General features: G+C 44.6%; 1 protein-coding gene across 1 annotated transcript in view; it reads right to left on the minus strand.

The window, feature by feature from the left end:
• Positions 1-1,450: 1,450 nt before the first annotated feature.
• The window catches only part of LOC311046598 (microfibril-associated glycoprotein 4-like), a gene marked incomplete at both ends in the record, with an annotated part of 13,075 nt that continues 1,648 nt past the window's right edge, over positions 1,451-12,877 (minus strand). The window contains 4 exons of the mRNA XM_084059021.1: positions 1,451-1,542; positions 2,173-2,328; positions 11,125-11,292; positions 11,778-11,874. Of these exons, the coding sequence (XP_083915147.1) occupies positions 1,451-1,542; positions 2,173-2,328; positions 11,125-11,292; positions 11,778-11,874 (513 nt within the window). The remainder of the gene's footprint in view (positions 1,543-2,172; positions 2,329-11,124; positions 11,293-11,777; positions 11,875-12,877) is intronic.

The raw sequence follows: 12,877 nt of genomic DNA on the forward strand, positions 1-12,877 counted from the left end.
GGCAGTCGCTGGCAGTCAGGGGCAGTCAGTGGCAGGCAGTCAGGGGCAGTCAGTGGCAGTCAGTGGCAGGCAGTGGCTGGCAGTCAGGGGCAGTCAGTGGCAGTCAGTGGCAGGCAGTGGCAAGCAGTGGCATGCAGTGGCAGGCAGTGGCAGGCAGTCAGTGGCAGACAGTGGCTGGCAGTGGCTGGCAGTGGCTGGCAGTCAGTGGCAGTCAGTGGCAGGCAGTCAGTGGCAGTCAGTGGCAGTCAGTGGCAGGCAGTGGCTGGCAGTCTGTGGCAGTCAGTGGCAGTCAGTGGTAGGCAGTGGCTGGCAGTGGCTGGCAGTCAGTGGCAGTCAGTGGCAGGCAGTGGCTGGCAGTGGCTGGCAGTCAGTGGCAGTCAGTGCCACTCAGTGGCAGTCAATTGCAGGCAATGGCAGGCAGTGGCAGGCAGTGGCTGGCAGTGGCTGGCAGTCAGTGGCAGGCAGTGGCAGGCAGTGGCAGGCAGTGGCTGGCAGTCAGTGGCAGTCAGTGGCAGGCAGTGGCAGTCAGTTGCAGGCAGTGGCTGGCAGTCAGTGGCAGTCAGTGGCAGGCGGTGGCAGTCAGTTGCAGGCAATGGCAGGCAGTGGCAGGCAGTGGCTGGCAGTCAGTGGCAGTCAGTGGCAGGCAGGGGCAGGCAGGGGCAGGCAGTGGCAGGCAGTGGTGTCAGGCAGTGGCAGGCAGTGGTGTCAGGCAGTGGCAGGCAGTGGCAGGTTGTGGCAGGTAGTGGCAGGCAGTGGCAGGCAGTGGTGGTAGGCAGTGGTAGGCAGTGGCAGGCAGGCAGTGGCAGGCAGTGGCAGGGGGTGCAATACGTTAGTCCGACAGCGCATTCCTCCGACAGCGCAGTGCTCCGACATTAAACAGTAAACCCGAACCAAACCCGCACCCTAACCCTAACCGCACGCGGATGCCACATAGTCGGAGAAAAGGTCTGTCGGATTAACGCATGCCTCCCAGTGGCAGGCAGTGGCAGTCAGTGGTAAGCAGTGGCAGGCAGTGGCAGGCAGTGGCTGGCAGTGGCAGGCAGTGGCAGGCAGGCAGGCAGGCAATGGAGCCAATAATTTGATGACTGGCGGCGGCTCCGGTAGGAGACACAAAGTGTCATCATCGAGTCTCCTACCGGAGACATTAGCATCTTTCCGCCAGTCATCAAATTATTGGCTCAGGAATGCTGAAGTTGTAATACAATGTAATATTTTCATTCTGTGTGAAGGTAGCCTCTATGTACTCATGATGACACAAAAAAAACACATGCATCCTTTTAAAACCACTGTGGATGTATTCTTTTCTTTGTATTCTTCGTCTAAATATAATTCAAAAAAGTGATCAATACCACCTTTTACTAAAACAGTTATTGAGTGGTGCCAACCACTCCCTATACATGACTTTGTCCGAATGGGTGTCCGTCCGTATGTTATGTCCCTCCGTCCGTCCTCAACAGCTCTGTGTCCGTATGAGCACGGCCTCACGGGTGTCCGTATGAGCATGACCTGAGCATGACCTGAGCATGACCTCAACAGCTGCGGCTGATTGCAACACAAAGATGCAAGCAGTTACACTAATTATACACAAACAGGAGTGCACAGGTCTCCGCCGGTACTGTTCCTGATTAATCCTGTCTTAAGTGTTACTTGATTAATCCTGTCTTAAGTGTTACTCCGCCATTTCTCAGCCATTTCGTGATTACTCCTGTCTTACCTCACTTTGAAAGAGACACATCTATTTATAGGCCGCTATACGTCATGCGGTCTCACTAGCCAATCAGAGCACACTCTTTCAACGTATTGTCATGTGTCACGCGAGGCTTGACCAATGTTAGCTTGGCCGAGGGGGGGGACGGAAAGTGAAAACATAGTCTCCTGGCGGAGACAACAATGAGTAAAAATACATAAAAGTTGTTAAAATGAGTAAAAACACGTAGAAGTCAGTGATAGGCACCACTCTCTTCACACTGGGTGTGATATTTTGTATTAATTGTAGTTGATACACAGTATGCATAATTAGGGAGATGTAGATGTATTGTATTCCTGCTGCTCCTCAACAGCCACTGTTTGGCACAGGTCTTATCTTCATGGCTATACTCTTTTGAGAGTAGGTATAAGTCCCCTTCCAGTGGTACCACATCACACTGTTTTCATTAGGCCTATGACTCCCACCAATGGGTGCATACAGGCCATTGGGGCTTGCGTAACCACAGCTGTCGAACCAGAATCCACCCAAACGATACTGAGCACAGTTGAGTGTCGCGTGCGTATCCTGGTCTTTGTCATAGGTGGTGAACTTCATGTTGTTGTGGAAAGACAAACTGTCCCCTAAAAAGAGGATGATAAAAGGAACACAGTTTGTATTGTGATTAAAAACTCAGCTGCAATAGGCTCTATTCACAGCCGCCACATTGTGAAGACATTCACAGGTGTTACCAATGATTCTAATGAAGGCTCTGTTCCATTCTGGTCAAACAGAGTCAGGGTGCTGATATTGTTGCATGTTGGCTCACTGGAAACACTCTGTTACACCAGTGGGACTGAAATTGGGGTCCAGGGACCCTATTGTTCCTTAAGGGGTTTCCGAATGGCCCCTTGCGGGTGTGTAACTCTGAGAGTGTACAAATGGAACCAAATGGACCCTTTTGGTTCCAACACTCAAAAACCGGTTCCATTTGTACACTCTCAGAGTTATGGGGGTCGTGGAAATCTGAAAAATCTGAGAACCACTGTGCTACACTAAATGGAACAGAGCCTTCATTAGTATCATTGGTAACACCTGTTGTTACGGCCCTAGCCGTATGGTTATATTATGTGTGGTTATATTTTGGTTATATGTCTGTGCTATGTGTGGCTTGTGTTATATTGTTGTCCTTCTGTGTTCCATATAAGGTCATGAGTGGTGGTGGAAGCTGTGAGTCTGAGTCTGGGTGTGGTGCTGGTATGAGTGAGTGAGTGATTGCCTTCCAGCTGTCCAGATTGACAGGTCCAGCCTCTGGCCCTGTTCTCCTGCTCCCATTCGTCGCCCCTTTGTCTCCGCCCTAGCCAGGGCTGGCTGTTCTCTGAAGCTCACCTACAAAAGCTCATTCTGCTCTGTCTGTCATGGGGACTGGTTGCTCTCACTTGAAAGAGCTGCAGAGATTCAATCCCTCTGTCTCCCCGAACCCATGTAGCCTGGTCTGATCTGTTCTGGTTTGTTTTGTTTCTGTTTCTTTGCCTTCTGTTTGTTCATTTGTCCATCAGTGACTTTTGACTCAATCAGTTATTTTGTTTGTTCTTTAGCTACTTTTGTTTGCCCTTCAGTTATACTTTTCAGTTTCTTAGTTTAATCTATAATTTAATTATAGTTAAACTTGTTGCTTTTTGCCCAGTATTATTTTGAGTTAAGCATTATCTAGTAACTATTTGTCCACTTCCATTATTTCTTGTATTTAGTTATTCACTCGCCTTGTAGGGGTGTTTGGTCTTTTTGTTGGTTAAACCACTTTGTTTTTGTATATTCTTTAGTTAGGTAAGTAAGTTTAGTAAATGTATATTTTTCTTTTGTTAGGTTTAGGTTAGGGGTAATTTTCTTTATTAGGCAGCCTTTTTTACAAATGTAAACCGGCACCCTGAAGTTCTTTGGCACTGGTGAAAAAAAGACAAAAAGAGTTTGAAATCTCTGCATAAAAAAAGGAAATAAAAACAATCCATTTTTGAAAGCGACTTTGTCCTCCATTATTATGTCACCTCCCCTACCCTAGACAGGGGGTCGTAACATAATTTGGGGGCTCGTCCGTTCCAAATTATTAAAAAATATCGATCCAAATTATAACATAATTTGGGGACTCGGCTTGGTTCAAAAGTTTACCCCTGAAACTTATTCCTTTTTTGAGAATTATTTGAATTTGGTTTAATTCGTTCGTTTAACAGGTTGCATGGGTTTGGTTAGGTCCTTCTGGGTTTCGTTCGATCTGGTGAGTAGTCAAAACTTTGCTCCAGTTGTCTGTTTTGGTTGGCAGGTTAGGTAGAGTATTTGATTAATTGTAATGTCCGCGGTAGAACCAGATGAGGTTGCATTAACTTTCCCAACTTCTCCCACTCTAGACAAATTAGATAAATGCACTAAAATTGAGTTAAATTTGATTGCTAAAGTCTTCAAAATTTCTGTCCCATCGGGTGCCAATAAGGCCGAACTAAGGTCTCATATAGAGGAAAAACTTACTGAAAAAGGGATCATAGAGCGTGTAAGCATCGGGCTGGCGGAGAATATGGCTGGGCGTTCGGGTGAGAATGTGGAGGCGACTGCTGACACAGGCTCCCCTGCGCTCACTGAGCTTGAGGAAGGAGAGGCTAGTGTCTCACCTCAGGACTCAGAGATAGATCCGCTTATAGCTCGTACCAATGCTGGGGGGGACTCACATAGTCTAGGGCTGGCCCTCCGCCTCCGAGAGGTGGAACTCGCAACAAAAACCAAGGAGGTTGAGCTGATGCAACTCCGCATCAGGGCCGCAGAGCTCGACAGGTCACCTGCCCCCCAGCCCAGGATTTCGGGATGCTCTCAGGATTTCAACATCAGTAAGCATATTCCTTTGGTACCGCACTTTAAAGAGACAGAACTCGATTCGTACTTTGACACTTTTGAACGCATTGCAACCACGGTGAAGTGGCCAAAGAACATGTGGAGTTTATTACTGCAGTGCAAATTAGTGGGAAAAGCTCGGGATGTGTGTGCAGCCTTAACTGTTGAGGAGAGCCGCAAATATGAGGTGGTAAAAGAAACCATACTAAGGGCATATGAGCTAGTGCCGGAGGCGTACCGCCAAAGGTTCAGGTCCTGTGAGAAAACTGCCAACCAGACTTATGTAGAATTTTCCAGGGAGAAAAGTGTCTTATTTGACAAATGGTGCACTGCAAACAAGGTATTGACTATTCACCAGCTTCGTGATTTGGTATTATTAGAGGAATTTAAATCCTGTCTACCTGAGCGTATAGTTGTCTACTTAAACGAGCAGAAAGTGGATAATGTGGTTAAAGCTGCGGTGTGTGCCGATGAGTTCATTTTGACACACCGATCTGTGTTTTCTGCTCCCTCTGCACGCCGCAATCCCATGGGCGGCAGAGTGGGGGGGAATCAAAAGTTTTCTGTGTCAAAAAGCCCGCCTCGTTCTGTTTCTAATGTTGTCTCTGGTTCAGAGACTCGTGATTGTTTCTATTGTCATGAAAAGGGTCACCTCATTTCGGCATGTCCCACTCTACAACGAAAAGAAACTCAGAGTCCAAAAAAATCAAAAGCAGTTGGGTTCATTCGGTCCATTCCTCCTCCACTTTCCTCTGACACAGGGGCGCCTGTGTCAGATGAAATGGAGGAATGTTTTGGACCCTTCCTTTTGAAAGGTTCAGTGTCCCTGTCAGGTCAGGATAAAGATCAGGTACCGATCACAATCCTGCGTGATACGGGAGCGTCACAATCTCTCATGTTATATGATGTGTTGCCTTTCTCGAATAATTCCTTTTGTGGATCTGATGCTCTATTGTTGGGGGTGGAGATGAATTCATTACGCGCTCCGTTGCACTCTGTGTTTTTGCGTTCGCCCCTGGTCTCCGGTTTTGTGCAGGTGGGTACTCGCGCTCAGTTACCAGTCGGCGGCGTTTCGTTAATTCTCGGCAATGACTTGGCAGGGGAGAAAGTTTTCCCAACGCCGGAAATTGTCGAGAATCCTGTGATCGATTTGGATCAGTCTATGGGCACCTCGGTATTGTTCCCTGCCTGCGCTGTGACCCGTGCACAGGCAAGGAAGGGCTGTGATGAGAACATTAGTTTGAAGGACACTTTTATGTGTTCTGAGCAACCAGTGAATCTTCCTGCCGCCATGGTTAAGCAGAAGATGGTTGATGTGATGCCAATAAAGACTGAATTTGTGTTTGATGTCGATAAAGACACGTTCGTTTCGGCACAGCAAAATGACCCATCCCTCGCTGTTTGCTGGGGGGCCGCTCATGCGCAGGATGCGCAGAGTGCGTACAGTGTAGTGGATGGCATTTTGTTGCGCAATTGGTTCCCGCCCGGCGCTGGCAACCTCGGGTGGAACTCCGTTCAGCAGGTTGTTGTACCTGAACCTTTTCGTTCTCAAGTCCTTAGTCTCGCACATGACAATTTGGCTGGTCATTTAGGTATTCGTAAAACGTATCACCGCATTTTGCGTTATTTTTATTGGCCAGGGCTTAAATCTGATGTGTCAAATTTTTGCCGTTCGTGTCATGTTTGCCAAATGATGGGGAAGCCTAACCAGGTTATTCCTCCTGCTCCTTTATTACCTATTCCGGTGATGGGAGAGCCCTTCGAACATATCATTATTGACTGTGTTGGCCCACTTCCCAAAACGAAGTCAGGTCATCAGTATTTGTTGACTTTAATGTGTGCTGCCACTCGGTATCCGGAGGCGATTCCATTGCGCACATTAAAGGCCAAAACTGTAATAAAAGCTCTGGTTAATTTTTTCTCTATTTTTGGTTTACCCAAGTCCATTCAATCGGACAGGGGAACAAATTTCACCTCTAAAGTTTTCGCGCAGGTTGTCGCGTCCTTGTCCATTAAACACATACAGTCTAGTGCTTATCATCCTGAATCTCAGGGCGCTCTTGAGCGGTTCCATCAAACGCTCAAGTCAATGATGAAAAAGTACTGTTCTGAGACGGGCAAGTCGTGGGATGAGGGGTTACCTTTTCTGCTCATGGCCGTGCGGGAAAGTGTACAAGAGTCACTTGGTTTTAGCCCTTCTGAGCTGGTGTTCGGGCACAGTGTGCGTGGTCCTCTCCGGGTGCTCCGTGATCGCTTGCTATTGAAATCCACTGTTCCATCCTCAAATGTGTTGGATTATGTAGCTAAATTCAGAGACCGCCTGCACAATGCCTGTAACCTCGCACGCAGCGCATTGACTGCGTCCCAGGGGAAAATGAAAAAACATTTTGATCGCAAATCGGTGACACGCCAGTTTAATGTGGGTGATAGGGTGCTAATGTTGCTCCCCTTTCTCACTTCGGCCCTTCAGGCTAAATTCTGTGGCCCATATGTCATAGAAAAAAAACTTAGTGATACTGATTATGTAGTTGCGACCCCAGACCGCCGGAGTAAAACCAGAGTGTGCCATGTTAATATGCTCAAACCCTATTTTGATCGTTCTGAGAGTGTTGCGCCTTCAGTTCTACCCACCCCGGTAGCCTCAGTAGTGTCCGTCGTGCCTTCTCTATATTCCCCAGAGAGTGATGGCTTGCGTTCAAAGAGCTCGGCTGGCTCTCGGATGCAAAATTCTGAAATTCTGAAAAATCTGCCTGATTATTTGCAGCACTTGGATTCTGTGGCTCAAGCAGACGTAGTTAGTTTGATTGAAAATAACCCCATTTTATTTTCAGACATACCTTCCCGCACTACTGTCCTATCACATGATGTGGAAGTAGGTGTGAATCCTCCCATTAAACAACATGCTTATCGGGTAAATCCTACTAAACGCTCATTGTTTAAGAAGGAGGTTGAGTATTTGCTAGATAATGGCCTTGCCATTCCCAGCTCTAGCGCATGGAGTTCGCCTTGTCTGCTCGTGCCAAAATCTGACGGCAGTCAACGCTTCTGCACAGATTACAGAAAGGTAAATAATGTTACCAAACCTGATTCGTATCCTCTGCCTCGCATGGAGGACTGTGTAGACCGTGTTGGTGCTGCTAAATTTGTTACAAAACTTGATTTACTTAAAGGGTACTGGCAGGTCCCTTTAACTGCTCGTGCTTCAGATATCTCTGCCTTTGTTACCCCCGATGGTCTCTATCAGTATACTGTGATGCCATTCGGACTCCGTAATGCACCTGCTACGTTCCAACGGCTTATGCACAATGTGTTAGCTGGGGTGGAAAATTGTGAGGTGTACCTCGATGATGTTGTTGCTTTTTCTGATACGTGGCCTGAGCACATGCACACTCTTGGTTTAATCTTCGGCAGGTTGGCGGGCGCTAATCTGACTTTAAATTTGTCAAAGTGTGAATTTGGTCGTGCCACCGTTACGTATCTGGGAAAAGAGGTGGGTCAGGGTCAAGTTCGGGCCATTGATGCCAAGGTCAAGGCCATAGTGGACTACCCTGTACCTACGTCACGCCGTAGTCTCCGCCGTTTTCTAGGAATGTCGAGCTACTATCGTGCCTTCTGTAAAAATTTCGCTGATGTAGTTGCTCCCCTTACCAGTTTGACCAGTGTGAAAAAGCCTTATGTTTGGTCGCCTGCTTGCCAGCATGCTTTTGAGTCCTGTAAGGCTCTTCTTTGCAGCACTCCTGTCCTGGCTGCCCCAAACTTCAAAATGCCTTTTAAATTGGAGGTGGATGCGAGTGGAAGTGGAGCCGGAGCAGTACTGCTGCAGGAGGATGACGTAGGTATTGACCATCCAAACTGTTATTTCTCAAAGAAATTTAATGCACCTCAGAGTAATTACAGTACTATTGAGAAAGAGGCTCTCTCTTTATTGCTTGCTCTGCAATTTTTTGAGGTTTACGTGGGATCTAGCCCATTGCCTGTAGTTGTTTATACTGATCATAACCCTTTGGTTTTTCTGAGACAGATGAAAAATTCGAATCAAAGGCTCATGCGATGGTCATTACTGGTACAGGATTTCAACTTAGAGATTCGTCACAAGAAAGGAGTTGATAATGTCTTGGCAGATGCCCTTTCTCGTGTTTATGCCCCAGCTTAAGAAACTTCTTTTTGGGGGGGGAGGTTTTCTTTAAGGGGGGGGGGTGTTACGGCCCTAGCCGTATGGTTATATTATGTGTGGTTATATTTTGGTTATATGTCTGTGCTATGTGTGGCTTGTGTTATATTGTTGTCCTTCTGTGTTCCATATAAGGTCATGAGTGGTGGTGGAAGCTGTGAGTCTGAGTCTGGGTGTGGTGCTGGTATGAGTGAGTGAGTGATTGCCTTCCAGCTGTCCAGATTGACAGGTCCAGCCTCTGGCCCTGTTCTCCTGCTCCCATTCGTCGCCCCTTTGTCTCCGCCCTAGCCAGGGCTGGCTGTTCTCTGAAGCTCACCTACAAAAGCTCATTCTGCTCTGTCTGTCATGGGGACTGGTTGCTCTCACTTGAAAGAGCTGCAGAGATTCAATCCCTCTGTCTCCCCGAACCCATGTAGCCTGGTCTGATCTGTTCTGGTTTGTTTTGTTTCTGTTTCTTTGCCTTCTGTTTGTTCATTTGTCCATCAGTGACTTTTGACTCAATCAGTTATTTTGTTTGTTCTTTAGCTACTTTTGTTTGCCCTTCAGTTATACTTTTCAGTTTCTTAGTTTAATCTATAATTTAATTATAGTTAAACTTGTTGCTTTTTGCCAAGTATTATTTTGAGTTAAGCATTATCTAGTAACTATTTGTCCACTTCCATTATTTCTTGTATTTAGTTATTCACTCGCCTTGTAGGGGTGTTTGGTCTTTTTGTTGGTTAAACCACTTTGTTTTTGTATATTCTTTAGTTAGGTAAGTAAGTTTAGTAAATGTATATTTTTCTTTTGTTAGGTTTAGGTTAGGGGTAATTTTCTTTATTAGGCAGCCTTTTTTACAAATGTAAACCGGCACCCTGAAGTTCTTTGGCACTGGTGAAAAAAAGACAAAAAGAGTTTGAAATCTCTGCATAAAAAAAGGAAATAAAAACAATCCATTTTTGAAAGCGACTTTGTCCTCCATTATTATGTCACCTCCCCTACCCTAGACAGGGGGTCGTAACACCTGTGAAGGAAGTGATACTATGGCTGCTGTGCATAGAGCCTATTAGTTGCTCTAACATCTGCGTGAGACCCCCGAAACATGATTCATATTCATTGGTATATGGTATTTGACATTTTAAACAGTTTGCCCTGGGTGAGGGGGCTGATAAAAGGACCAGGAGGATGATAAGCTTGAGCTAATTTGTCAGCTGCATTACATTGTAATCACAGTGTAAGGCAGATTGATTGATTGATTAATTCAAACCATATCAATATTCATCTTACATTGTTTAGCTTGTCAAAAGTGTAATTTGAAGACCTGGGTTAATAGGGATGGATTACTTTGATGTTTAGCAGTGGTGGAAAAAGTACTAGTAGTAATATTTTACTTAAGTGAAAGTAGAAATACCACAACATAAAAATACTCTGTTACAAGTAAAAGGCCTGTGTTCAAAATGTTACTTGAGTTAAAGCACCAAAGTATAGGCATCAGAATATACTTAAAGTACCAAATGTAAAAGTACAAAAATGCTTGAAAATAACCGATGTACAAGCTCACAACGTGTCACGATGCGACGCGTTGTGAGCTTGTAGATCGGCTATTTTCAAATAAACTAGGTGTAAAATAGGGCTAAAGTGGTTAATGTATGTTTTATAATATAATAATTTATATCTGCAAAGTAGCTAGTAACTAAAGCTGCCAAATAATTGTAGTGGAGTAAAAGTACAATATTTTCCTCGGAGATGTAGTGGAGCAGAAGTAAAAGTACTGAACATTGGAAATACTCCAGTAAAGTAAACAAAGACCTCAAAATGGTACTTAAAGACGGGGTGCCGTGATTTTCAGAGATTTTTTCCCCCCTAAAACATAATTATCAGGTATTATGGTTATACTAGGAGGAACATTTTTTTCAAAAAAAAGTGTACAGAAATGGTTAAAATTATGTTTTTATATGGACACGCCTCCAGTTTATTAAGTATACCTGGTTCTCACCTTAGCACCTCCTCCACCACGTTAGCACCACCCACCTGTCCTAGTCCCTCCTCCTCCTCATGCCCACACCTGTTGTGTTATGATAATGAGGGGGAGGGTATGTTTTTACTATGTCACTAAAGCGCTGTTTTTCTATTGGCACGTTTGACCCTCAAGGTTTCAGCCTCCAGGTAGAAACTCAAAATAGTCAGAGAAGACATAAAACACCATAAAAACACCACCAGGGGGCTTAATGAAGTTCTATCAAACTCATAGACACATGAAAAACAGAAAAAGTGCAAAACCATGGCACCACCTCTTTAAGTACAGTACTTGAATAAATGTACTTAGTTACTTTACACCACTGATGTTTAGTGATTTTCCCTCATTTCTGAATTGAATTCTGCTGAACGCTCCTGAGATTTTTAGGTTCCTCACCTGCTCCTCCGTCCACATAGCTGCCCAGATGGAGCTTGTAGCCAAAGTTCTCAGGGTCGATGGAGAAGGAGGTGTATTGGGCGTAGACCTTCCCTCCCTCCCAGTCCTCCATGTCCACTCTCAGCTCACGCTTCTCTCTCATCGTCAGCCAGAAGATGTCATCTAGTCCTTATAGGAGACACACAGAGAGTCTGTTTCACTTCATGACAAGCACTTAGTATCGTGCATCTATATTTCATTCACTACAATACATTATACATGCTAGTGCAGCTCAACAAGCTTCATATAAGTGACTACAGAACTGATTGACAAGAAAATAAATGTTGAAATAATAAATAAAAGAAAACAATACTAGTAATAATACTAATAAGAAATAATATTATATATATCCTTGTTTGTTTTTTATTTTATTTATTTATTTATTTGTTTGTTTGTTTGATTGTTTGTGTGTTTATGTGTGTGTGTGTGTGTGTGTGTGTGTGTGTGTGTGTGTGTGTGTGTGTGTGTGTGTGTGTGTGTGTGTGTGTGTGTGTGTGTGTGTGTGTGTGTGTTTATTTGTGTTTGTGAGCCCTTTGCGGTATTTCTCACTTTGCTTCTGTTTTCTGATTTGCACTGCTTTTGCTTTTGTACTCATAAACACCATAGCAACTCACCTAGCCAATACTCTCCAGCTACATCCCCGAAGCCTTTCTTGTAGTGGTCCCAGGGTCTGTAGAAGTTCACGATTCCATCCATCCTCCTCTGGATGACCTGCGATCAGTGGTGGAAAAAAGTACTCAAATGTTTTAGTAAAAGTATCAATACTGCAATGTAGAAATACTCTGTTACAAGTAAAAGTAGGGAATTCAAAATGTACTTGAGTAAACGTATTGGCATCAAAATGTACTTAAAGTACCAAAAGTAAAAGTACTCATTATGCAGAATGTCCCATTCCAGTTTGTCCCATTCTAGTTTTCAAATGTATAATTAAAAAAAAAAATAGCAGATCTATAAGCTCACAATGTGTCGCATCGCGACACATTGTGAGCTTGTAGATCTGCTATTTTCAAATAGCCAAATGTATATAGGGCTGAGGTGGTTAATGCATGTTTTGTAATAATAATCAAAATCTACAAAGTAACTATAACTAAAGTTTTCAAAGAATTGTAGTGGAGTAAAAGTACAACATTTGCCTCTGAGATGTGGTGGAGTAGAAGTAAAAGTATTGGAAATTGGAATACTGAAGTAAAATTCAAATACCTCAAACTTTTACTTAGTACATGTACTCAAGTACCGTACTTACTTTCCACCACTGCCTGAGATAGAGAGTGAGGGACTGTGTGAGCATACACTTTTCAGCTTTAGGCTTTTTTGTTAAATTGGTAATTTTATCAAATCAATTAGGCTACTGCTGCCCCGAAGGGCTTTAGAGACTCACAATTGACAAATTGCCTCAATCAGGCAAGGACAACTCTTGACAGGAAAAGAAAAGAAAGAATCCTTGGGAAGGATCACAAAAATGATATAGACAAAACACAGCAGTCTGACGGCAGCCGGGTGAAAACTGTTGTCTATGTACTTGTACTGATAAAGCCATTGACTGAGTCTGAGAGTTCATTGACATTTTTCCCACCGGCGTCCTTAAACATCCCACCAGCTAGTGTGGTGAAAACAGGATTGTAAGCATAGCGTCTGTGTCCTCAGACCAGGTTCGGATCTCCTTCTCAACGACCGGCTCACAGGTACTATGCATCCGGGTTTTTTTAAGCTTCTA

Source organism: Gymnoscopelus microlampas (assembly GCF_963454915.1).
Source record: "Gymnoscopelus microlampas genome assembly, chromosome: 1".
In the NCBI taxonomy this organism is placed as follows: domain Eukaryota; kingdom Metazoa; phylum Chordata; class Actinopteri; order Myctophiformes; family Myctophidae; genus Gymnoscopelus; species Gymnoscopelus microlampas.